Raw genomic sequence first — 25,959 nt, 5'->3', positions numbered from 1 at the left:
AGCTAATGTTAGCCTCCAGGAGCTAATGTTAGCCCCCAGGAGCTAATCCTCCCAATGTGACTATGGCCACACTTGTTCCTGAGCAGCTCCTGGAATGGAGCGGCTGTATTAACCACACACACTCCACATTTCTGACCAATCATTCAACAGTTGGGGCAAACCCCCAGGAGAAAAATGTTCAGACCATGCGTCAAGAATGAGCTCTCAGAGCTCCTAGCTCCTAAATTATATCACTTTAATCTCACAACTTTCCCAGAGAGAAAAATTTATTCACTTCTTGCAGAATATAAATCCTGATTAAAAATAAACAGAACTTATTATTCCAACAGTTCAAGCTCAATAATCCAGGTACAAATCCAACAATGTTCAGTCAGGTCATCTGGACAGTATCTTAGTGACTCCAATTTGTTTGGTGGCTTCTCGGACTGAAGAAGTCCTTTGGATGAAGGACAAAACGTTTCTGCAAACAAAACAAAAAAAAAACAAAAAAAAAAACTGTCCAGATGACCTGACTGAACATTGTTAGAACTTATTATTATTGATTTTGCCATAATAAAAATATGGGTATATGGTGTTGTACATTTCTGACTTTACACATTCCCTCAGTACCCACTTTATCTTTTGTATCCAATTCTGGTCTTGAATGTTTCGGTTGTTTCCCTGCTCTTCACCACATATTCAAGTTCTGCAGAAGCCTGTTTATCACTCATTCATTTAAGTCATGTGTGCTGGTACAGAGAAACAACTAAAACTTGCAGGGTGGTGGCCCTCCAGAACCAGGACTCGGCACACCTGCATTGGCTGTGTGTAAGTGTGTGCTTGTACTTGTCTTTGGTGAATGAAGGGGACCCTACCTTGACAGCACGCTCACAGTATGAGGTCCAAAACTTTGTAAGGACCAAAAACTTTGTCCCCACCAGAATAACTTTGGCTTCAGCAAGAAGACAAAGAGATGCCTTGTCATATTTTTAGGCTGGTCACCGAAATCCACAAAACCAACAGTACGTGCTTAGCTGTGTATAGTGGAGGTAACTCAGTAGCTCCCCCGTGTGGAAAGAAACAGTATTGCAGAAGTGTGTACTAATGAACACTAGTCTTGGTTTGGTGGTCTTGTACAGACATGAGGCCAGATTGTTTCTGTCTATAATCAGATGTATATAAATGTATGTATAGATATATATCTGAAAGAAAAAATAGAAAAGTTGTAGACAGTTAACATTTCAGTGGTGCCAGTAGTCAATGATGCACTCAGGGCTCTGCCTCCCAAACTCAGAATGTGGGTTCAGCAGATCCCAGGAACATAATTACAGATATCTGTCCAGAAAACCACAGTCCTGGGAACTGCTGAGATATTGAACAGAACCCTCAAACTCTCAGGCCTCTGGTAGAGGACCTGCGCTTGAAGTAAAAGTGGAAGCCTCAAAGAGAAAAAAGGTCAAGCTCAAAGTTTTGTTGACAGATGCAGAAAACTGTCTAAACTGAGTGTTTTTTGCCCAACTGGCAGATGTTATTTATGAAGATATTATCATAGAAGACACTCTGCAAAGTGCAAATGTTGATATAGCAGGAATGAAAAGGACAGAAGTTGAACCAATAAGACATTTTGTTTGGCTGCAGTGGGAGTTTTCATACTTCAGATTTTTTCGCAAGCAATGTGAGTCTTTTAATCCAGCCAACAGTAGTTTCACTCCTGAGTCTCCAAGATTATTGTAGGTCAGATCCAACACTTTCAGATGGGATGGATTAGAGCTCAGAGCTGAGGCCAGAGAAGCACAGCCTTCTTCAGTGATCAGACAGCCTGACAGACTACAAACACACAAGATGAACAGTATTTCTTAATACTTCTAAATTCATTAAAAAAACAGTTGAACAGTTGAATAAAACAACTGCAGGCAGTGATGTGGAAAAACCTCACATATTAAATGTTCTGTAAGTAATGACAAATGTTCTTGTAATTACAAAACAGGCTGATTACCCTTAGAATTAGGACGTCTCACCTGAGAGTTTTCAGTTTACAGTGTGGATTCTCTAGTCCAGAAGATATAAGCTTCACTCCAGAATCCTGCAGATCATTGTTACTCAGGTCCAGTTCTCTGAGACAGGAGGACTCTGAACTGAGAACTAACAACAGGGCTTCACAGCTTCTCTCTGAAAGTTTACAGTCATTCAATCTGAGAAGACAATAATATGGAAAGATACAGATTATTAGACTAATATTTATTTCATTGCATAGACATTAATTTTTGTTATGAATTAAACAAAAATGTCACCAGGTGAAGCTGAAGCTCACATGGTAAAAGTAAAATTATTTTGTCTAATGTACAAAGTTAATGGTTTGTGATAGAAATTGTTTTTAATCCATGACACAATTTTATGCCATCAAATTACATGTATTTTAACCTGTATGTAAGGCCGTTTGTACTCACATAGCTTTATTGGAAACCTTGACCACTGGCATCAGCCTTTGAAGAACCTCCTCTGAAGCAGAGTATTTCTTCAGGTCAAACACGTTCAGATCTTTTCCTGATGACAGTAAAATGAAAGCCAGAGCTGACCACTGAGCAGGAGAGGCTTTATCTCTGGAGAAACATCCTGATCGCAAAGACTGTTGGATTTCCTTAACTAGAGAATGTTCATTCAGTTCATTCAGACAGTGGAACAGATCGATGCTCTTCTCAACAGATGACACCTCATTTATGTTCTTTTTTATGTATTTGACTGTTTCTTGATTGGTCTGTGAGGTATTTTCTGTCTGTGTCAGCAGACCTCGTAGGAGACTGAGATTGGTTTGCAGTGAAAGACCCAGGAGAAAGCGAAGGAACAAGTCCAGGTGTCCATTTGGACTTTGTAAGGCCTTGTCCACAGCACTCTTATGCAGATCTGAAAGGTTATGATTCTTGAATAATTTGGACAACACAGAAGTATGTTGTTTTCCCTTCATTAGGTTGACACCAGTGTAGATGAAGGTCAGATGAACATGAAGAGCAGCCAGAAACTCCTGAACACTCAGATGGACGAAGCAGAACACTTTGTCCTGGTACAGCCCTCTCTCCTCTTTAAAGATCTGTGTGAACACTCCTGAGCACACAGAGGCTGCTCTGATATCGATGCCACACTCTTTCAGGTCTGACTCATAGAAGATCTGGTTACCTTTCTGCAGCTGCTCAAAAGCCAGTTTTCCTAGAGATTTAATAATCTTCCTGCTCTCTGGACTCCAGTGTGGATCTGTTTCTGCTCCTCCTTCAAACTTGATCTTCTTGACTTTGGTCTGAACCACCAGGAAGTGGATGTACATCTCTGACAGGGTGCTGGGCAGCTCCCCTCCCTCTCTGGTTCCCAGCACATCCTCCATAACTGTAGCAGTGATCCAGCAGAAGACTGGGATGTGGCACATGATGTGAAGGCTTTGTGACTTCTTGATGTGGGAGAAAATCCTCTTAGCTTGTGTCTTATGTGTGAATCTCTTCCTGAAGTACTCCTCTTTCTGTGGGTCATTAAACCCTCTGACCTCGGTCACCATGTCAACAAACCAAGAAGGGATCTGATGAGCTGCTGCAGGTCGTGTGGTTATCCAGATGCGAGCAGAGGAAAGCAGGTTCCCACTGATGAGGTTTGTCAGCAGAACATCTACTGAGATGGACTCTGTGACATCAGTAATGATCTGATTGTTACGAAAGTCCAAAGGAAGTCGACACTCATCCAGACCATCAAAGATGAACAGAAACTTGAAATTTTCTAACAGGATCATTTTTGCTCTTTTGGGTTCAGTAAAGAAGTGATCAACAAGTTCCACCAAGCTTTTCGGTAACTCTTTCTCTTTCAGCATATTCAGCTCTCTGAAGGTGAACAGGAACAAGAACTGGATGTCCTGATTAGTTCTGTCTTCAGCCCAGTCCAATGAGAACTTCTGAGTTAGGATTGTTTTCCCGATGCCAGCCACTCCTTTCGTCATCACTGTTCTGATTGGACCATCTTTTCCAGGTGGCACTTTAAAAATGTCTTTCCGTTTTATGGTTGTTTCAGGTCTGCTTAACTTTTTGGATGTAATTTCAATCTGCTTGACCTCGTGTTCATCATTGATCTTTCCAGTCCCTCCTTCTGTGATGTGGAGCTCGGTGAAGATCTGATCCAGAAGGATATTGTGTCCTGGTTTAGCAATCCCCTCGAACACACGCTGGAGCTTCTTCTTCAAATCAGATTTCAGTTCATGTTGACAAACTGCAGCAAAATGTTCTAAATAAAAACACAGTAAAGAATATCAGCACTTCTTTTAAGTAAATACAGTAGTCCCTCTCTACTTTGCGGTTCGTTTATTGCGGACTCGCTCAATCACAGTTTTTCAAAATAAGAGTAGACATGACATACAATTGGCTGATTGATGGATGAGCTGCACGATGGGCATAGAATTTTTACTTAAAATGAATTATTTTAAATTATTTATCACCTGCTGCATCTTTGTGCAGCCCAGAGCTGCAGAAAAAGCGTCCTCCTATCTTCGTGCAGCTCTTACTGCAGGATAAGCTTCCTACTGCATCTAATCAGCTGTTTCTCTGTGCAGGGGAAGTGGGCATGGCCAAGACCGTTTGCATGCATGCTATGTTACCAGTGCTCGGTCGAAACATATCCTGTAGTGACCGGTCCATGGAAAACTTTGGGCTTGTTTGGTAGGCAAAGCTCTTGGTTCTCTTGACAGGGCTGAGTACCCTCAGTTTATTGAGAAACATGAAACAAAAATGCTCATCTGAAATTGGCGGCAAGAGAAGGCGTGGACAAAGAGACCAGGTAGGACAAGAACAGTTAGCTTGTTGGCCCAGGGATGGAAAGGAACCCTGCTGGAATCCCTTAAAGGCTTGGACTAGAAAACAGGTGTTAGTATTTTATCTAGACTGACCCTGGGTTTTTGATCTGCTCAGACAGATTTTAATGAGATTATGACCTAGTTCTGACTGGTTTAAATGGGGCCAGCAACTCTAAAAAATGAGTCTCCCAGGGATTCAATTTTTGTCAAGGAGTAGAGTTTAATTTATTTGTTATTTATTTATTGGCTCGCTACACCACGTAGAGAGGCTTTGTGCCCCGTATCATTTTTCCTGACACGTCAGACCACATAAGATCCATTGAGATCACATTCAGTCTGACCCCCTTACCCACGTGATAGACTGTACTCCTAGATGTGAAGACCGAACCTAGGTCCTATATATTTGTAATGTGTCATCCGTCCCTTCCGGTCCAGGATCTCGCGTCGTGTATCGGAGAGGCCAGCGCTGTAAAACTGTAACCTTCCCCTGCCTTGATTTAATACAACTGGTAAAACGTAATTCACGTTTCCTTCATTTATTGAGATAGTGTGAGTTGCTACTTCTGAGGGAGGTCCAAGCAGGGGGGCACGTGAGCCGAAGGCGGGTTTGGGGTCCAAAATGAGGCCTGAGGCCCACAGCTAGCAACAGCTAGCTGCAGCAGCTCACGCTGCAACACAGGCATCCAGAAAACCCCTTTGGAAGGCTGGTATAAAAACAGGTACAGGAGTGTCTCCAGAAAACTCCTGGACAGCTGGAACAGGCAGAAAGACATCTGTACGAATATCTTCTGTGTCCACCTTGGCTGATGAGACAGACAAGCTAGATCCCCTCATGAACAGGAACTAAGGCACATCAGCTGTGATGAGATGGGTAAGGTCAGCTTGGGACAGGCAAATAAGCCTCAAAGTCAAGAACAAGACTAAGTAGATATGGATCCTCCTGGTCTTCTCAGGAACAGTACTGGGAAGATATGGGTCCTTCTGGTCTTATCAGGAACAGGTCTGAGAAGACAAGGGTCTTCCTGGACTTAGCAGGAAGAGGACTGAGCAAGGGAATATGGCATTGTAGTAACCCCAAGGAAACTAGCTATTCAATAGAACAAGTGAGACAAACAAGAAGTCAGTTATTGCTCACGTTAGCTGTGCTATTGTGATTTTTTAAAGGAATCCCCTTACTGCTCTTCAGACGGTCAGCCAGCTCCTCCTGTTTCATCCCCCTCAGGAAGTGCTGAGTCATCTTGACAAACGCCTCCTTGATATCCCTCCTCTCCTCTTCATCTTCTTTCTGACTCTCAAAGCACTCTGGGCAATCTGGACTCAGAACCTTTTTGACCAGCTTCAGCTCATTCTTCACAAAAGTGACCATGATGTCCTCCAGCAGCTGGAACAGAATCATACATGAACGAGATGTCAGACTGAAATCATGGAGCCAAGTGTCAGGTTCGTGCTGGACAGAAGGAAGAAGAGCAGCACAAAGACGTACACACCACAAATATGGAGTCCAGCTGTGTTTGACTGTGCTGAGCAGGCTGACCACTGGCACCCTCAGAGCTCTGCTGGTCCACCCTGTGGACAAATCCAGACAAGTCAGCTCCCACTCTGTCCGTCCATTCAGAGACAAACAAAATAAACATCAAAAGACTTCCTGCGATGTTAAATGTTTACTGGTCCTGGTCTGGGTGGATCAGACTTCATTGCGTAGCCTTCACTGTGTTGTATCAGTATCTGTCTCTTTATTTATTCATTTATGTTTTTGTTGTGTGTATGTTCGTTATTTTTGGTTTTGTTCGCTTTATGTGTTTTCTTATTGATGTTCAGTTTTTCCCAGTTTTGAATCAGCTGCTTGTCCTCTGTCAGTTTCTGCTCCTTCAGCTGCCGTCCGGCCCACTCTCACCTGTCCCAGTTACTGTCATGCCGGGTGTTTCCTTTTGTAAATTGCTTTTATATTGACATTTATAAACATATTTCACATGTACATCTGCTTCAGTTATTAGTCAAATTATTCACTTAAATGTAAATTTTTAACACAAATGAGAAAAGGAAATGAACATAAACATTAACATAAAGGGAGTTAAATGTGGTTGTTATACCCCACTAACATCCATCCATCCATTATCTTTTACCCGTTTCTTCCATTTTGGGTCACAGAGGTCGCCGGTGCCCAAGTCTAACAATCACTGTGCAAGGGGCGGGGTACACCCTGGACAGGTCTCCAGTCCATCACAGGGACACATAGAGACAATCGAGACAAACAACCATTCACTCTCTCACCTAGAGACAATTTAGAGTTACCAATCAGCCTAACATGCTTGTTTTTGATCTGTGGGAGGAAACTGGAGTACCTGGAGAAAACCTGCAAATGCATGGAGAGAACATACAAACTCCACCCAGAAAGACCCCTGGACTGAGATTTGAACCAGGGACCTGCTCGCTGAGAGGCAGCAGCTCTACCAGTTGCGCCACCGTGCCATGATAATCATTTTACTTAAGAAGCGCCTTTAAGGACATTGTTATGTTCAAATTTGTATGTTATTACCGTTTTCCATGTTTTAAAATTCAACTTGATCCACAGATTATCTATATTCTTTATAGCATTTTGCAGGTCACTGTCTGCTAGGAGTGCTTGTAGTGGGGTAGGGGTCAGGGCTTCTTCAGCGCTTTTCCATTGAGCTTCATATGAAGGATTGCACCATCAGACCATGGGCCTCAGTTGTGCTGCCCAGTAGTAATCTCTGAGGGAGGGAAAGCCCCATACCCCTTTATCTTTCACTAACTAATGTTTTAACCTAATCCTGGGTCTTTTACCCTGATTTATGTATCTAGACAGGATTTTGTCCCATTTGTTAAATTGTGGTTGGTCTAATTCTATTGGTAAAATTTGGTATAGATTTATAACATTTTCAATTAAAATTATTCTGTTCTTGAGCTGAAACTTAAATATGGGATCAAACTCCATCTAGCTACATTGACTTTTTTAGTTTTAGTAGAGTTTTACTTATATTAATTTTGTATCCTGAAAAGACACCAAAGCGTTCAAATGACTGCATTAGTTTAGGTAGAGAGCTTGCTGGTTGTCCCAGAAAAATCAAAATGCCAACTGCATAAGAGGCCAGTTTATATTCTTTTTTGTGTATATTAATGTCCTTTATTTCTTTGTTTTGTCTTATATTTTGAGCGAGTGGATCTAGGTATAATGCAAATAGCAGTGGTGAACATGCACATTGTGCCCTCTTTCCAAAACAAAGCCGTTTGATAAGTAACCATTAACTTTTATTCTAGCAGTTGGTTTCATATATTATATATTCTGTATTGTTGTTATTGTTGTTTCGTGCACGCCAAATCTGCACAGGACTTGATAAAGGAAACTACCTGTAACGCCTTTTCTGCATCAATACTGATTACCATCGCTGCCATTGTTTCCTTTGGAACATGGTTTATAACGTGTAACTCATTTTGCATTTGACGTTCTCTTATAAACTTGTACCATTCTGCTGTGTAGCCATCCAATCATGATGATTTATTTAAACTGAGTCTACTTGTTGCTTTTTAAAAACACATTTTCTGTTACATCAATCATTTTTTTATTTTGTTCTTTGCGTACTCAAGAGTCCAAAAAGTTGTCTATTTCAGCCAAGCTGCCTCCTTTTACAATGGAGTTTTGTAAAACGCTTCGAGGGCTCCCTGGATTTCAATTAGTTAGTATTTTTTTAATTATTTTTGTATCTGGATCTCAATTTTGTGGATTGTGTTCCGAGCTATTTTCTTCTTAAGTTTCCAAGCGAGGACCTTCATAGATTTAGATCCACCTTCATATTATCTTTGTTTAAGAATGTTTTTATTTTGTGTGCAGTTTAAATCCTTAATTTTATTTCTTGTTTTTGTGATTTCCTTCCGTAAGTCTTTATCCATTTTTATTTTATGTATTTTCTCTAAATCTTTTGGTTTATTCTGTAATTCTTCTAATGGGTTATTTTTCATCTTATTCTTATAAGAGGATATTGCTATAACTTTTCCTCTTCGGACCACCTTCAGAGCATCCCATAGAAGAGGAGGCGACATCACCTATGCCAGGTGTTTCCACTCCCCTCCAGTCCCTCCGGTGACCTGGTCCTTGTAGTTCCTCAGCCTTCATCAATTCCTTAGTGGAGATTTGTTGGTTTTTATGCCACGGCTGGTTTTTCCCGTGTCAACCCTCAGTTTTTATAAGTTGTGCTGCCACGTCAGCGTTTTTGTAACATTTTAGGGTAAATATTCTTTAAGCTCCTTGAGTCAGTCAGAACCTCTTGGTCCATTTTACGGGAAAATGTGATATTTGACCGTTTCTATCGGGCTCCGGTTATCTCATTGTCATGTAACAGAACCAATCTGTGGGAGTCCAAGACAAATGTCTTGAAGGATGAAGACTAAAACCAACCAGACCAGAGCTGATAAATATGACAGAAGCATCCAGGACGCCTCCAACTACATCCATGATTTACCCTTCCAGTGAACACACCTGAACATAGAAGCATGTTTTAAAGAGCTGGGCTCGTGTCAAACACATGTTGGAATAAACAGACTCAGTTTACAGAGCTCACCTGTCTGCAGCAGGAGGCTGGTCCGATGTCACATCAAAATCCAGACACTTTGACCCGTCGCTTCCAAAGGGAACGTGCCTGGGTTCAGGTTCTGCTTCAGACCTGACTTTCTGATGGATACTGTTAGAAAACAAAGTAAAACACAATGCTGGCCAAATAAAAATATGTGCCTCTATAAGGCTATAAATTAAATCAAACTTAAACTATGGAGTGATTTTACAAACAATAATTTGTCCTGCTGAATATTATCCAGACTCATTTAAAAAACTTACTGTTTGTTGGATGAAGGTTCACCTTTAAAGTCCCACAAAATACTTTTGCTCAGCGTGGACAAACAGTTGGGTTCTGGTTCTGGTTCATGTCTGTGACCAAACATTTTAACAACATGAAAAGGAGAAGAACCATATCTGCTCCACTCAGACCCTTAGAGGACAACTGAAGCACATTCCTAGAGGTGAAATAGAAGACAACCGGACCGTTTTTATTTCTACAGTTAAAAACGAGATTGAGCGAAGAGCTTCACTTGTTGGTTAAAGGAAGCAGCTTTGTTCAGCTTGGCAGCAGTGAACTGTCTCCACCAGCTACAAAAACCATTCAGGTTGCAGGCAGCTGCCCTTCTTCACTCCACAATGATCAGAACAGTCTTTATTCCAGGTTTGAACGGCACTCAGATACAATCACTCATTTCCACTAAGACCTGACAACTGAGCAGAGGTGGTGAGAGCCCTGAAGAGGACCAACACTAACCCTCAGCTAGAATCCTGTATGCAGACCTTTCATCTGCTTTTAACTCCATGCAGCCACACATCTCAGCCGAAAGGCTCATCACACGCATCCACATCCACATCAACTAATAAGACTTTCTTACCGACAGGTCACAGAGAGTATTTGTATGGCGCCCTATCAGACATCCCCTGTACCTCCACTGGCTCACCGCAAGGCTGTGTCCTCGCCCCACTTCTTTTCATTTTACATACAGATGACCTCAGATCTGTCTAGCCTGATTCCCACATGGTAAAGTTTGCTGATGACATGGTACTTCTGTCCCTGCTCTCTGGTCCCACACAGCAGCTTGGCCTGGCTCTGCAGAGTTTTGTCGAGCTGTGTGAGCACTCGTGCTTGGAGTTCAACACCAGTAAAACTAAGGAGATGATAGTGACCTTCTCTCCCAGAGGCAGATGGCTGAGGCTGTCATTGCTCAGATTCTTGGAGACTCAGTGGAAATTGTGAAGGAGTACCAATACCTTGGAGAAGTCTTTGACAACTTGCTGAGGTTTTCCTCAAACTGAGAAAATTATGATAAAATGTCATCAGAGACTATAATTGCTCAGAAATCTGAACTCATTTGGGACCAACGAGAACATCTGACCCCATTTATTATGCTATTACTGAAAATGTAAGAACTTTCTCTGGTTTCATTCCATCTGCAAAACAGAAACCATTTCACAATCATTGTCAGAGCCAATCGGCTCTCTCCTGGATGTACGCGATTAGCCGAATGAACACAGCTCATAGGATGCTTCAAGATCCCACCCATGTCCTGCTTTCAGTTTCAGTGGCCCCGGTCAGGACACGGACTCTGTTGTCTCAGCTGCAGGACACAAAGGAGGAAGACGACCTTCCTCCTTAACTTCTAAACTCTAAGCCTTGACTTGCTCTGGCTGCACAATGGCATCTATTTATTTTAATAATGTATTTTATGGCTTACTGATGCATGCATTTTTAACTGTCTATTTATTTACATATTTTACACCATTTGTCTACTTATCCAACTATTCCATCCATCCATCCATCATCTTCCGTTTGTTATGAAGTCAGGTCACGGGGGCAGCATCTTGAGCAGGGAGGTCCAGACATCTCTGTCCACAGCCTCTTCCAGCTCTTCTGGGAGGACTCCAAGGTGTTCCCAGACCATCAGAGAGATGTAGTCTCTCCAGTGTGTCCTAGGTCTTCCCCAGGGTCTCCTCCCAGTCGGACGTGCACAAAACACTTCCATAGGGAGGTGTCCAGGGAGCATCCTTAACAGATGTCTGAACCACCTCAACTGGCTCCTTTGGATGTGGAGGAGCAGTGGTTCTACTCTGAGTCTCTCCTGATGCTGAACTTCTCCCCCTGTCTCTAAGGGAGAGTCCAGCTACCCTGCAGAGGAAACTCATTTCAACCTCCTGGATCCACGATCTCATTCTTTCAGTTTCTACTCAGAGTTCATGACCAGAGGTGAGGGGAGGAACGAAGACTGACCTGTAAACAGAGAGCTTTGTCTTACAGCGTTTAGATTATTGTAACTTTTTGTATTTAGGGTTGGACCAGAGCTTCCTGCAGCGATTGCAGAGAATCCAAAACGTTGCAATCCTTCTGTTGATGAATACAAGGAGGCGTGTATCTTTTACCCCCATTTTTTCACACCCTTCACTGACTCCATGTTGCTTTTTGGGTGAAATTTAAAGTTTTATTGATTGTTTTTAAGTGTTTAAACTCCATGGGCCCATCTTACTTAAGCAAGCTGTTGCAGCTCCAGCCAGAGTCCTGAGATCAGCTGACCAGCTCTTGCTGGCTGTCCCTAAGGTGAGGTTGAAGACTAGAGGTGACAGAGCCTTCTCTGTGGCAAAACCCACACTGTGGAACAGCCTCCCTCCGTCTGTGAAGATCTCTCTGTCAGTAGATCAGCTTAAGTCCAGACTGAAAACATTTATTCTCCCAGGCCTTCAACGCCACTTCAACTTCAAATTAGTGCCTGATTGATTTGAGTTTTTGGGAAATAGCAGCAACTGAAATGGTATATATTGGTTTTTACTTGTACTATTATTTCATTGGTATTTTACTGCAATTTTTTTAATCATACTTTTATTTTTATTAAACTCAATTTTAATTCTTTTATCATATTTTTATCCATGATATTGAAATTATTGTGAAGCACTTTAGTCAGCTGTGGAGGTTTTTAAATGTGCTATATAAATAAACTTTGACTTGACTTGTCAGCTCAGCTCCCTCTTCACCAGAAAGGACCGGTACAGAGTCCACAATACTGCAGATGCTGCACCAATCTGTCTGTCAATCTCACACTCCATTCTTCCCTCACTCGTGATCAAAACCCAGAGATACTTGAACTCCTCCACTTGAGGCAGAACCTCACCCTCGACCCAAAGAGAACAATCCACTCTTTTCTGACTGAGGACCATGGCCTCAGATTTGGAGGTGCTGGTTCTCATCCCAGCCACTTCACACTCAGCTGCAAACCGACTTACTACCGGCAATGTGAACCAAACTCTCGTGCCGAACAGCATAGAGACAGAGCATCCCGTAGCAACGGGCCCTCAGTCCCAGATTCACGGAGCACCTCCACAGTGTACCTTGAGGAACATTGTCGAAAACCTTCTTCAAGTCCACAAAACACATGTAGACTGGATGGGTAAACTCCCATGACCCCTTAAGGACCCTAGTGAGGGTAAAGAGCTGGTCCAGTGTTCCATGGCCAGGACAGAACCCACATTGTTCCTCCTGGATCTGAGGTTCGACCAACGATCAGACTCTCTTCTCCAGAACCCCTGAACAGACCTTACCAGAGAGGTTGAGGAGAGTGATGTCCCTGTAACTGGAGCACACCTTCCGCTCCCCCTTTTTGAAGAGGGGAACCACCACCACCAGTCTGCCAATCCAGTGGCACTGCCCCCATTGTCCATGCAATGTTGCAAAGGTGTGCCAGTCAAGACAGCCCTACAACATCCAGAGCCTTAAGGAGATCAGGGTGAATCTCATCCACCCCCAGAGACATGCTGCCTTGGAGCTTTTTAACCTCAGTGACCTCAGCCACAGTTATGGACGGATCAACCCTGAAGACCCCCGACTCATCTTCCTCCATGGAAGACGTGCTGGTGGGACTGAGAAGGTCTGAGAAGTATTTCTTCCATCTCCCAACGACATCACTGGTTGAAGTCAGCAGCACCATCTTCACTGAACAGTGTTAGTAAAGAGCTGCTTCTCCTCCTCAGCCTCCTGATGGTTTGTCAGAATCTCCTCGGAGCCGACAGAGAGTCTTTATCCAAGGTCTCACCAAACTCCTCCCACATCCGAGCTTTTGCTTCAACAACAGCCAAGGCTGCAGACCATTTGGTCCTCCGGTACTCCTCAACTGTCTCTGCAGTCCCACCGACCAACAAGGCCTAGTAGGACTCCTTCATCTTGACAGCCTCCCTAACTCGGGGTGTCCACCATCAACTTTGAGGATGACCACCGTGAGAAGCACGGACAACCCTGAAGCCACTCAAAGCAGATACCTCCACAAATGAGATATGGAACATGGTCCACTCAGACTCAATGTCCCCACCTCAGCTGGGATGAAGTTAAAGCTCTCTGAGTTGAAGATATTTCTGATGGGTTCTTCTGCCAGGAGTTCCCAACAAACCTTCACTAGATGTTTGGGTCTACCGGGTCTGTCCAGAATCTTCCTCCACCATCTGATCCAACTCACTACAGGTGGTGATCAGTTGACAGTTCAGCTTCTCTGTCCACCTTTAAATCTGGTCTGTGATTTTAAAAGACTTTATCCAGCTAGTCAACATATCTAAGCTAGGGGTGCGCCAAAAAATCAGCCAGACGATTTCCTTAATTTTGGGAAATCGGCCAATACTTGCACGAGAAACCTATTTTACCAATTTTTTTAGTTTTAACAACAATTGTCTGAACTTCATTATATTTCAGAGCACTACCTCATGGCCAGTTAAAACATGTTTGTATTGTTTCTAAAATATTGTTCAAGGGTCTGTTTGTCAATAAAATAATATTGGAAAATTGAAGGTGCATTGTGAACTTATAACACCTGAGTGTCGCTGATAAAACTAAATCAGTATCGGCTAAAATCGGAATCGTCAGGTCAGACTTTTTAGAAATCAGTGATCGGCCAGAAAACTGCAATCGGTGCACCTCTATTCTACGCCATGTTTATAACTTATTAGTTTGAAGACTGGGATTAAGTCTTTCCTTTTTAATAATGTAGTGAACTTAATCTGGTGTCACGACTAAGCCTAAGGTCAAAACCCTTGACCTTAAGAACCTTGTGGGACAGGAACTGTCATTTTATTGATTTGAATCCAGAAATGCAGGTTCACCCATCCTGAGACTTTCTTTCTTGAAGATTCAAGTGAAAAGAACACTCTCTTTTTATTATCATTACTATTTTACAAATGTTGATAATCAAAGTGTCTTAGTTCAAACCATTTTAGATGTTGCAGTGAACTAATCAATTTTATTAACTGTGTGATGATTTTTTCTCATGCAAAGTTAGAATTCATGTTGAGGTCTGTTACAGATTTGTATGCATTTTCTGATTTCTGCCTTTGAATGAGCAAGTGTAAGTTGGTCCAAGGTTGGAGTCAAACGCAAAACAAGTTGTTGGAACGAACTGTCATGTTTTAGAATCCTCTCAGACGTAAATATAGAGGTGTTTCGGCACCTGTTTCTGAAACGCGCCAAAACAAAACTCTCTCTGTCTGTGAGAACATTTCTGATCTTTCCATAACAATTCTTGCTGTCTTCTAACCTTTTACGTCACAAAACACACCCCGTCTGGTCGGTTCTGGCCAATGGGAATACTCCCAGATGGACCGGAAAAACAGCTCTTTAAAATGTCAGTACTTCCTGGTTTACACAGCTCTGCTCGAGATCTGTAAACTACTCAGTTCTGTTGAAGCTCTAAAGAAGTTCTGTCCAGTTCTGTGCGGAGAAGCCCAGTTCTGGGAGACGGGATGATCCTGACATGACAACAGAGCTCTTCCGAGTTCCATGGGATTATAACATTTTCACTCGCCACTACTTCTGACGATTCACAGCATCCTAAGGAGACGCTGGACAGGTAGCGTTAACGGAGCTCCATATCTGCTGATTAACCTCAGAAAGGTAATGAGTCAAGTTTCCTACCAAGCGTACCGAGGAGAGCTGGGTTCTGATGGAGAGTGTCAATTCTGGTGAACACTTCCCCTCCCATACCATCTTTACTCCCTCTAAACTTCTTTCTCATCTTTAAACTTTTCTATCAAGTAGATATTCTTCCAGATATTTAGAACTGTCTGTGTAAAATGCTCATCCACATCCGTGTGGGTAAAAGATCATAATTGTACAGTTTCATAAATGTCTGTGGTGAAGCAACGGAAAAATCATGGCCGTATGATTTTTCCTGATTGATTGATTATGTTGTTATTTTCATAATTTGCCAAATTAATGTAAATGTTTGATGTTAAATTTTGATTCTGTAAATAAATGACCGCATTCATTTTGATGGGTCAAACATAAATGACGTCTCACGTTTGCATTTCATTAAATTCAATGCACGTTTTATTCAGTTCAGAAAAATGAGGAATCCGCGTTAATTGATGAATATATCTGAGCATCTGTTCATCTACAATAAATCCTATAGTTAGGGTTGGCTTGTTATGCTGCTATAGACTTAGACTACTAGAGGACAAATTGACCTAATTTCCTTAAATGAATTGTAAAAAATGAATAGTTTTCATTTGATACTATTTCTATCTTAACATGTGATTCTTGACCTGCCATTGTGTATCTATTCCTACCAAACCCAGCCGGTTGAAGCAGATGGTCCTCTTGTCCTGATCCTGGTTCTGCTAAAGGTTTCTTCATCATGAGGGAGTTTTTCTTTCCACTGTCGCCTTCATGCTTGTTCAAGATGAGAGTTCAGTGATGGAGTTAAACTCAAAGCTGCTCCTCAGATAAATAATGTTCAATTATTATTTTATACATGAATGTTTCTGTTAATTATTATTTTATAGATGAATGTTTCTGTTAAATTATTATTTTATAGATGAATGTTTCTGTTCAATTATTATTTTATACATGAATGTTTCTGTTAAATTATTATTTTATACATGAATGTTTCTGTTAAATTATTATTTTATACATGAATCTAAAAAAGTTAAATCTGGTCCTCTGGACATTCAAAAAAACCCAAAACAAAGCAAAACAACAAAAAATGTAGAAACGTTTCGTCTCTCGTCCGAGAGACTTCTTCAGTCTGAGGTGCTGTTTTCAGCTCAGTCTCTTAAATAGCACCTTCTCAGAGTGGATCAACCAGTTTGCTGCTGACAACCAGAACGAGCTGCTCACATGCTCAAGAAGGACCATCAGCCTAACAATGGATCATTAGCACCTGATGGCTGTTTACTGTTCACAGAGGGCTGAGTGATACTAGCAATCACAGCATTGTAAGAGGGGGACAGTTGAACCTGGAGGCTCCACCCCTGTTTAATGATGGACGGTTTCTTTTCACAAAGATGGCCTCCTTTACTCCTCTCTCAGACCATCGTTCCTCTCTGTCCAGGATGTGAACATCTTCATCCCTGAAAGAGTGACCGCTGGCCTGGAGATGAGTGTAGACCGCAGAGTCCTGGCCTGATGATGTTGATCTTCTGTGCTGGTCCATCCTTTTGGCCAGTGGCTGTTTAGTTTCCCGATGTAAGACTGATCACCCTCCTGACACTGAACAGCATACACAACATTACTCTGTTCAATTATTATTTTATAGATGAATGTTTCTGTTAAATTATTATTTTATAGATGAATGTTTCTGTTAAATTATTATTTTATACATGAATGTTTCTGTTAAATTATTATTTTATACATGAATGTTTCTGTTAAATTATTATTTTATACATGAATGCTTCTGTTCAGTCCCTGGGATGATTCTGTTGTGACTTGGAGCTTTAGAATAAACTGAGCTGAATCTCTGACTGATGGTCATGCTGCCTAAACCATATCTGGTTTGATCTGTTGATGATGCCTGTGTGTTCATGTACGTGTGCACTTTGTGTTATTTATGTTAAGTTGTGTGGTTCTGTTTGGGTTCTTTGAGTTGTTGCAGCAGCTTTTAATGCTCCATTTGTTAAATGGCCCCATGGGGATAAATAAAATGAATGGATGAGCTTTAATTTAACCCTTAGCTGCTGTAAAACTGCTGGAGGTGTTTGTGAAATAAAAGTCCAAATGTTCAGGTAAATAATTTGACACCAAAACATTTAAAACTGCAAAAATGAAATGAAGGGGTGAGCATGTGAAACTGGGAAACCCACTCGTCTCACCTGTGCTCTTTGCTTTGGATCTCATGTTCTCCACACAGAGCGGTTCTAGAGGGCAGAACTCTGACCTCAGCCTGATCCATGCTCCACAGCAGCTCACCTTCACCTGCAGAGGAAACACATGGTTCACCTGCACATCATCTCTTATTATCCTCTCTACCATGCGTGCTGCAAACAATCAGCTGCTCCTCTGATTGGCTCTTTATTCCAGTTTCCTGTCAGTCAGACAGGTGAGGGGCAGCTGCAGTTCATCAAGCTGTCCACTAGATGGAGTGATGGAACTGCAGCGCCGCTAACATCCATCAACCTGCTGGTTTTAGTCCCTGCAGAATGTTACTGCTGTCCTCCAACCAAAAGACAAGTCCTGTTCAATGTCCACACACCATCCATCCATCAATCATCCATCAATCATCCAACCAGCTCAGAGACATGGTGCTTCCAGTGTGTCCTGGGTCTCCTCCCAGTTGGACATGTCCAGAGCACCTCCCTATGGAGGTGTCCAGGGTCCATCCTGACCAGATGTCTGAACATCAGGCTGACAACTAGTAATGAATTAACTAATGAAACCTGTTAATATCTTATGAAAAGTTTTAAAGAACTTCTTTTGTGGTCCTGGTTCAGTTCTGGTGATGTCCCTCGTAAAGAAATGAAACGATTCGCTTCCTGTTTACACGGACACGATGGGGGAAACGTAGGTTTTTAGAGGAAAAGATCCGCGTTGACACGGTCGGATTAGTGTTTACATGCAACCAGAGGAATTCACACAAAGCCTCAGCGGGAGATGTTTCCATTATCAGCGGGGGTCAGTGAAAAACCTCCACTCTGGAAGGTGGATTCAGAAACATCTGGATTCAGGGGGGTGGGGGTGGGGGGGCACTGGTGTCGTGTAAATGATCAGCAGAGAGAACGGAGCGGATTCACTCAAAATGTAAACCGTGTAAACGGCCCCTTAATCTCATTTGGATCGAGATCATTGTAGTTTGATCATTTAAAGTCAACATTTTCCCCAAACATCAAAGAGCAGAAACCAAATGGAAAGTTAGTAAGAACAAAGTTTCAGAATAAAATAAACTCACCGTTGCTGAAATGTCTGAGCTGCTTCTCTTCCTGTTGTCGAACTGATCCCGGGTCCAAATCAGAAGTTTCACTTTCTGTCTGCAGCTTCACTTTAGTTAAACCTGGAACACAACAACTAACAACGTCTCAGACTTCTTCTTCTTAAAGCTTTGAAAAGATCCAGAGGGGTTTTCAAAATCAAGAAACAGATGAACAAACTAAATTAAAGCTTATTTAAGGATAAATGTCTGAGATTAGTTGTTATTCTCACAGCTGCAAACAATAAAGTCCTGTAAAAGAATCTAAAGCTGTGGAACAAAGTGAAGCTGTAATAAATAAAGAATAAACGTTAATAGAAGAGAAACTGTTCTGTTTTAGTTTTAATCACTTCTGATAATTTCTAAATCTTCTGTTTTTATTGAACACTTTATTAAAAACAGGAACACAAAGTTCTTCCCGTCAGACTGAAAGAGGATGCTGGGAATTTATTTCACACTTTATTGGTCACAGTTGAACAAGAATCCTTCTTCTTTATTCTAACATTAATTTAACCTTTTGTTGTCAAATCAAACTTCTGTTTTTATTGACAATAACGGATTTAAGACAAAAAAAGGAAATAAAAAATCGTCCCACACACAAGCACCTGACTCCAGTCAGCACCAGGTGAAAAGGAGGAACCCAGACCCAGACCAGTGGTCATTCCAGATGTTGAGGGAGTATCAGAGAAACTGAGACGTTTATTTTCTAAACATAACGTCCCAGTGGCTTTTAAACCCCAAAATACATTAAAGACTGGTTCATCCCAAAGATCCAGTCCCCCGGCACAAACAGAGTAATGTTGTGTATGCTGTTCAGTGTCAGGAGGGTGATCAGTCTTACATCGGGGAAACTAAACAGCCACTGGCCAAAAGGATGGACCAGCACAGAAGATCAACATCATCAGGCCAGGACTCTGAGGTCTACACTCATCTCCAGGCCAGAGGTCACTCTTTCAGGGATGAAGATGTTCACATCCTGGACAGAGAGGGGAAGCAGCTCTTTACTAACGCTGTTCAGTGAAGGTGGTGCTGTTGACTTCAACCAGTGATGTCATCGGGAGGTGGAAGGAATAGTTCTTGGACCTTCTCAGTCCCACCAGCACGTCTTCCATGGAGGAAGATGAGTCGGGAGACTTCAGGGTTGATCCGTCCATAACTGTGGCTGAGGTCACTGAGGTTAAAAAGCTCCATGGCAGCAGGTCTCCGGGGGTGGATGAGATCCTCCCTGATCTCCTTCAGGCTCTGGATGTTGTGGGGCTGTCTTGACTGGCACACCTTTGCAACGTCACGTGGACATCGGGGGCAGTGCCACTGGATTGGCAGACTGGTGGTGGTGGTTCCCCTCTTCAGAAAGGGGGAGTGGAGGGTGTGCTCCAGGTACAGGGACATCACTCTCCTTATCCTCCCTGGTAAGGTCTGTTCAGGTACTGGATCTGATCGTTGGTCGAACCTCAGATCCAGGAGGAACATTTTGTTTATTTTTGTTTAACCTTTATTTCACCAGGAAAATCCCACTGAGATTAAAAATCTCTTGCAAGAGAATCCTGGCCACGACTGGCATGAGACTGACAGATGGATTGGTGCAGCATCTGCAGTATTGTGGACTCTGTGCCGGTCCATTGTGGTGAAGAGAGAGCTGAGCTGTAAGACAAAGCTCTCTGTTTACTGGTCGGTCTTCGTTCCTCCCCTCACCTTTGGTCATGAACTCTGGCTGTGGAAAGAGATGTGTGGACCTCCCTGCTCTGATGCTGCCCCCGAGACCCAACTTCGAAACAAGCGGAAGATGGATGGATGGATTGTTGTTATTGTTGTTGTTGTTGTTTTTACTGCTCATTTTCAAAAATCACGAGGAGGGAAATGTGTCAGGAGATAGAGGAGAAGAGGAAAGTGAAGAATGTAGGACTGAGGGTTGCAACTCTAAATGTGGGGACAATGACAGGCAAAGGTAGAGAGCTGGCTGACATGATGCTGAGAAGGAAGGTAGATGTTTTATGTGTCCAAGAGACCAAGTGAAGGGCAGCAAGGCTCGCAGCATTGGAGCAGGGTTCAAACTGTTTTACCATGGTGTGGATAGAAAGAGGAATGGGGTAGGGATGGTCCTGAAGGAGGAGTTGACAAAGAATGTAGTAGAGGTGAAGAGAGTGTCAGATAGGGTGATGTGTCTGAAGGTAGAAGTAGAAGGTCTGATGCTAAACATCGTTAGTGGTTATGCTCCACAGGTTGGATGTGATGAGGAGGAGAAAGATCTGGATGAAGTGATAGAGAAAAAGAGAAGAGCACCAGACTAGGAGGGGGACTGGACCACCAGCTATCTGGTACCAGACCGTGTAAAAAAGTCACTCAAAGTAGCTACCTACTTTTTGTTTCCTTACATTACCAAGTAAGTAAGTAAAGTTTATTTATAGAGCGCAGACATTAAATCACCAAGCGCTGTACAGTAAAAATCAAAACCAAAATATACAAAGAATTTAAAAAAGCCTGGGAGAACAAAAGTGTTTTCAGCTGCTTTGTAAAAACCTCCACAGAGTCTGAAGCTGCAGGTCAAAGTGGTCCACAGCCTGGGGGCCACAGACTGAAAGGTCCTGTCCTCTTTAGTTTTCAGCCGTGTCCGTGGAACAACCAAGAGGTTCTGTGTCTGGGACCCAAGGCCACGAGCAGCAGAGTGTTTGGTTAGAAACTGACAAAGATACACAGGAGCCATTTAAAGCTCTGAACATCAGCACAGGAACTTTGAAACAGATTCTAAACTCCACTGGGAACCAGTGCAGTGAATATAGAACCAGAGTGATGTGACTGGATCTACTGGATTTGGTGAGAAGTCTGGCAGCTGTGTTCTGTATCACTTGTAGACGTGAGACAGAAGACTTGTCCAGGCAGGTAAAAAGGACATTACAATAGTCCAGACATGATGACACAAAAACATGAATAATTTTCTCAAGGTCAACTCTGGAGACCAGAGGTCGTATTTTAGAAACGTTTCTTAAATGAAAGAAACAAGAACGGGAAATATCTCTAATGTGACACTCAATTCTAACGATGAGTCAAATGTGACTCCTGGATTTTTGACTTTTGATTTGGCTACTGGGCAGAAAGAGGCAACTGTCTGATTGATTTTTGTATGAAGGTGATTGGGAGCTGTAATCAAAGTCTCTGTCTTACTGGTGTTTAAAGCCAAAAAGTTACTGGCAAGCCAGTCACTGATACGGGACAAACATTGGACACGGATGGCCAACTTATCCAGCTGGTGTGGTCTAAATGAAATATACAACTGAACGTCATCAGCATAAACGTGATAGGAAATATCAGAAAAGGATTGAATAATGCCGGCAAGTGGGATAATATAAAAGGAAAACAAAAGTGGACCCAGAACTGAGCCTTGTGGCACCCCACAAGTTAAGGGAGCATAGCCAGAGAAGAACCTGTCCATCTTGACGCAGCTGAGCCAGAAATACCAGCCACAACCTTCAGTCTGTTTAATAAGGTTGTGTGGTCGATGGTATCAAAGGCAGCGCTAAGATCTAACAGGACCAGCACCGAGCATTTTCCTTCATCAGCAGCCATTAACAGAGCGTTGTGGACTTTTACTAGACCAGTTTCAGTGGAATAGTGTTTTAGAGAACCAGACTGAAAGGGATCAGAGATCTGTAACTGACAGAACCAGGATCTGAGTTGGGTTTCTACAACTTTTTCAAGTAATTTACTGAGAACTGATTTAGAGACGGGACCGAAGGTGGAAAAGGAGCCAAATCAAGATGAAGCTTCTTTAAGAGGGGGGTCACTTCTGCTGTTTTAAAATACGATGGGACGAACCCTTTGTTCAGGGGGTTGTTAATTATCATCAACACTGTTGGACCCATACAGGCTAGAGTCTGAACAAGCGGGGGGGGGGGGGGGTGTAATATTTCCAGTAAACCAGCAGAGTTTCTTTGTGCCAAATAAAGAGGTCAGGTCGTTTAAAATCATCGGAACAAAAGAAGAAAATGACTCAGATCTTGAAAAGTAGAGGAGCTCAGAGATAAATTGGATTTCAGGTCCTTCACCTTCTTTATGAAAAACTGAGGAACACGTTACAGTCGTTGTTTGAGGTTAATGAAGCCTGGTGCGCCGGGGGAGATACAATACTCCTGATCGTATCAAATAACACTTTGTTTTTGTTCTGGTGAATGAGTCTGATAAAATAAGATGACCTGGCATCACTAACTGCCTTGTTAAAAGCATCAAGGGCTCCTTAAAATATTCCCAGAGGGCAACCAGACCAGTCCTCTTCCACAGGCGTCCTGTTTTCCAACAACAGCGCCTGAGTTCTCGGGTTTGATTGTTTAACCAAGGTGAACTGGGGTAAACGGGCCCAGAGCGGGTTTTGTACGGAGCATTACTGTCAAGAACAGGAAGGCAGTGATGATTAAAAGAGTCAACCAGAAGCTCCAAACGCTCTCTTTAGTTGAGACATTTGATAACTCCTCACAGACTCTGAAAGTATTCTGACTTTAGAAACTATCTGCTCAGCTGTAAAGTGTTACAGGGTCTGGTTCCAGAGGACTTGCTGGTCCAGTCTCCTCCTGGTGTTTTGTGGAGTTTGCAGTGTTTCTTACTTCCAGTTGTTTTGATGTTTTTTGGAATTTGCAGCATTTTTCATTTGCATTTCTTTTGTTCATTGTTTTTCTTCTGTTTTCTGTAATTGCAGATTTTATCTCGACAGGTGCAACTCGTTTGCACCTGTCCACCGTAGGAACCACCCACAGAACTGACTATAAAAGCAGACAAACACTGTGTCCAGCAGAAAGAGCAAGATGAAGTTCCTGGTGTTTGCACTGCTGCTGGTGGCTGGAGCCAACGGGAAGGTCTTTGAGCGCTGCGACTGGGCTCGGACGTTGAAGGAGCATGGGATGGACGGATACAAAGGAGTCAGCCTGGCCAACTGTGAGTACAAACTGTCAGTCTGACAGGAAACAGCTGAATGGGAGGTAGAAAATAAAGTTCAGAGGCAGAACCTTGAACCACTTCAATTAAATTCAGTGCTCTGTTAGTAAAATATGGAACAATAAGATCTGTAATATAAGATGGAGCTAGGTTGTTGAGAGCTTTGTAGGTTAGAAGTAAGATTTTGAATTCTATTCTGGATTTGACAGGGAGCCAATGGAGAGAAGCTAAAACTGGAGAGATATGATCTCTCCCAGTAACTCCAGTTAAGACTCTGGCAGCAGCATTTTGGATCAACTGAAGACGTTTTAAAGAAGTATTTGGACACCCAGATAATAAACCATTGCAATAGTCCAGTCTAGACGTGACAAATGCATGGACCAGTTTTTCTGCATCATCTTTAGATCAGATGTTTCTAATGTTAGTGATATTACACAGGTGGAAGAAGGAGGTTCTAGTAACGTTTTTAATGTGGGGGATAAAAGACATGTCCTGATCAAAAATAACACCAAGATTTTTAACATTAGAGCTGGAGGACAGATTAATGCATCTAAGGAGGGAGAAAGACTGAAACATTCATTCCTAAGGTGCTCAGGTCCAAAAACCAAAACCTCAGTCTTGTCTGTTCAACAGGAGAAAATTAAGGGTCATCCAGGTTTTTATGTCTTTAAGACATGCTTGTAGTCTAAGTAGCTGATTGGATTCATTGGGTTTAATGGACAAATATAACTGTGTGTCATCAGCATAACAATGAACATTTATCCCATGCTGTTTAATAACTTTACCTAATGGAAGCAAATATAAAGTAAAGAGTAAAGTCTTTTCCTAATGTCGAAAACTTGATAAAGAAATTGAAAGTAGAATCTGCTCCCCTGGGCGTCCCAGATGTCAGCCCCCGCTCCACACAGAGTCAGGAAGAACATCTGGAGTAAAAACAATCACTTCATGAGAGTTAGTTCTGTGGTGACCCCTGAAGAACGAGCAGCCGAAAGAAGAAAAATGAACTTTTTAAGAATCTTTTGTTTTTAAAAACCGACAGAATTTATGTTGCAGCGATTTATGAAGAAGAATTAAAAAAGCATTTCCCCCAAAATAATCCAGCCCAGAGTTCTGTGAAGACGCTCCAGACCCCCGGACCCTTCAGGTCCACAGCAGAAAGGCAGGCCTTGTTTTCAGACACTCATGTCTGCTGCTCTTTGAACAGGAGTTTCAACATTATTTTATTTTTTAAAGATTATTATTTTCTTAAAACTCTGCCCGTGACAAAACGCTGGTTTCTAAATAGTTTTTGCTGATACTGACCCGTCATGAGCTGCAGGACGTCTGTGCAGCCGTCAACGACGTCCTGACGTCAGATAAACCTCCGGCAGTCAGACCTGATCCTGCAGCCTACATTAATGTGCAACAGCTTTTCACACTATTATTATTATTATTATTATTATTATTACTCTTTAGTGCACATCCGGGTGAATCTAAAGGTTGTCCTTAATCCATGTGTTTTACCTGAAGGGGTTTGTCTGACCCGCTGGGTGTCCACTTACAACACCCGGGCTTTCAAACACAACTCTGACAGATCCAGTGACATCGGCATCTTCCAGATCAACAGCCGCTGGTGCGATGACGGACACACCCAATCGTCCAACGCCTGCCAAGTCAGCTGCAGCGGTCAGTGAAGAAACTCCAAACTAACCACGTCCTACATATTTTACTGATTCTCAGTCAGGTCCACCAAGCGTGACTTTAAAAAGTGCCACAACTGTTGTTCCAGATCTCCTGACTGACGACGTGGACAAGGCGATTAACTGCGCTAAACGAGTTGTTGAGGATCCTGCAGGACTCGGAGCCTGGTGAGATCATGTGACGGAGACGTGTTCACGGCCTTGAGCTTTATTTCTGGATTCATCTTTGTTTTGTGGTTTCAGGGTGGCCTGGCGTGCACACTGCAAGAACCAAGACCTGAACCCGTATCTGGATGGATGTCATCTTTGAGACCTTCATGACCTCTGAGACCTTCATGACCTCCGAGACCTTCATGACCTCCGAGACCTTCATGACCTCCGAGACCTTCATGACCTCTGAGACCTTCATGACCTCTGAGACCTTCATGACCTCTGAGACCTTCATGACCTCTGAGACCTTCATGACCTCTGAGAGCTTCATGTTCTTCAGTTGCGGCTTGTCTTTAATTGTTCGAGATCAGCTGAACTGTACTTCCTGTTTAGACGTTTAGTTTCTGGTTTTGGTACTTTTAGTTCCTTTACTTTCAGTTCTTGTATTCTTGACCTTTCTGACCTTTCTGCTTGTTTGGATCCTCAACGACACACAAATGATTGTTGTTCAGTGTTTACCAACAAAATGTTAAATCCCTGAGTGAACTGCTCTGTAACTTTCTGGACTCTTGGTCTTTTGGGAACATTAAACTATAAAAACTCTTGACTGTTTCATTCAGAAGAGGAACCTGCAGTAAACCTGGTTCCACCCACGGT

General features: G+C 42.5%; 2 protein-coding genes across 2 annotated transcripts in view; one reads left to right on the top strand and one right to left on the bottom strand.

Moving 5' to 3' along the window:
- Positions 1 to 17,542, bottom strand: part of LOC119425544 (NLR family CARD domain-containing protein 3-like) — a 19,479-nt gene extending 1,937 nt beyond the window's left edge. Inside the window, exons 1-8 of the mRNA XM_037693071.1 lie at positions 17,463 to 17,542; positions 9,648 to 9,737; positions 9,376 to 9,495; positions 6,286 to 6,364; positions 5,975 to 6,179; positions 2,427 to 4,233; positions 1,998 to 2,171; positions 1,633 to 1,806 (exon numbers count right to left, since the gene is read on the bottom strand). Of these exons, the coding sequence (XP_037548999.1) occupies positions 1,633 to 1,806; positions 1,998 to 2,171; positions 2,427 to 4,233; positions 5,975 to 6,179; positions 6,286 to 6,364; positions 9,376 to 9,495; positions 9,648 to 9,737; positions 17,463 to 17,542 (2,729 nt within the window). The remainder of the gene's footprint in view (positions 1 to 1,632; positions 1,807 to 1,997; positions 2,172 to 2,426; positions 4,234 to 5,974; positions 6,180 to 6,285; positions 6,365 to 9,375; positions 9,496 to 9,647; positions 9,738 to 17,462) is intronic.
- Positions 17,543 to 23,335: 5,793 nt separating this feature from the next.
- On the top strand, positions 23,336 to 25,462 carry LOC119425721 (lysozyme C-like). The gene is made up of 4 exons (XM_037693265.1): positions 23,336 to 23,473; positions 24,983 to 25,138; positions 25,242 to 25,320; positions 25,396 to 25,462. The coding sequence occupies exons 1-4, from the start codon at positions 23,344 to 23,346 to the stop codon at positions 25,460 to 25,462; spliced, it is 432 nt and encodes a 143-aa protein (XP_037549193.1). The 5' UTR covers positions 23,336 to 23,343.
- Positions 25,463 to 25,959: the final 497 nt, after the last annotated feature.

This window comes from Nematolebias whitei, chromosome 19, assembly GCF_014905685.2.
Source record: "Nematolebias whitei isolate Nwh7 chromosome 19, NemWhi1, whole genome shotgun sequence".
NCBI lineage: Eukaryota > Metazoa > Chordata > Actinopteri > Cyprinodontiformes > Rivulidae > Nematolebias > Nematolebias whitei.
The sequence above is the reverse complement of the archived record's forward strand: the minus strand, read 5'-3'. Positions and strand labels throughout refer to the sequence as shown.

Excerpts from the sequence above, each read along its gene's own strand:
- LOC119425721 (XM_037693265.1), top strand. The coding sequence starts at position 23,344 with ATGAAGTTCCTGGTGTTTGCACTGCTGCTGGTGGCTGGAGCCAACGGG. Across the intron at positions 23,474-24,982 it reads AGGAGTCAGCCTGGCCAACT|GGGTTTGTCTGACCCGCTGG; the intron begins GTGAGTACAAAC and ends TTTTACCTGAAG. Across the intron at positions 25,321-25,395 it reads CCTGCAGGACTCGGAGCCTG|GGTGGCCTGGCGTGCACACT; the intron begins GTGAGATCATGT and ends TTGTGGTTTCAG.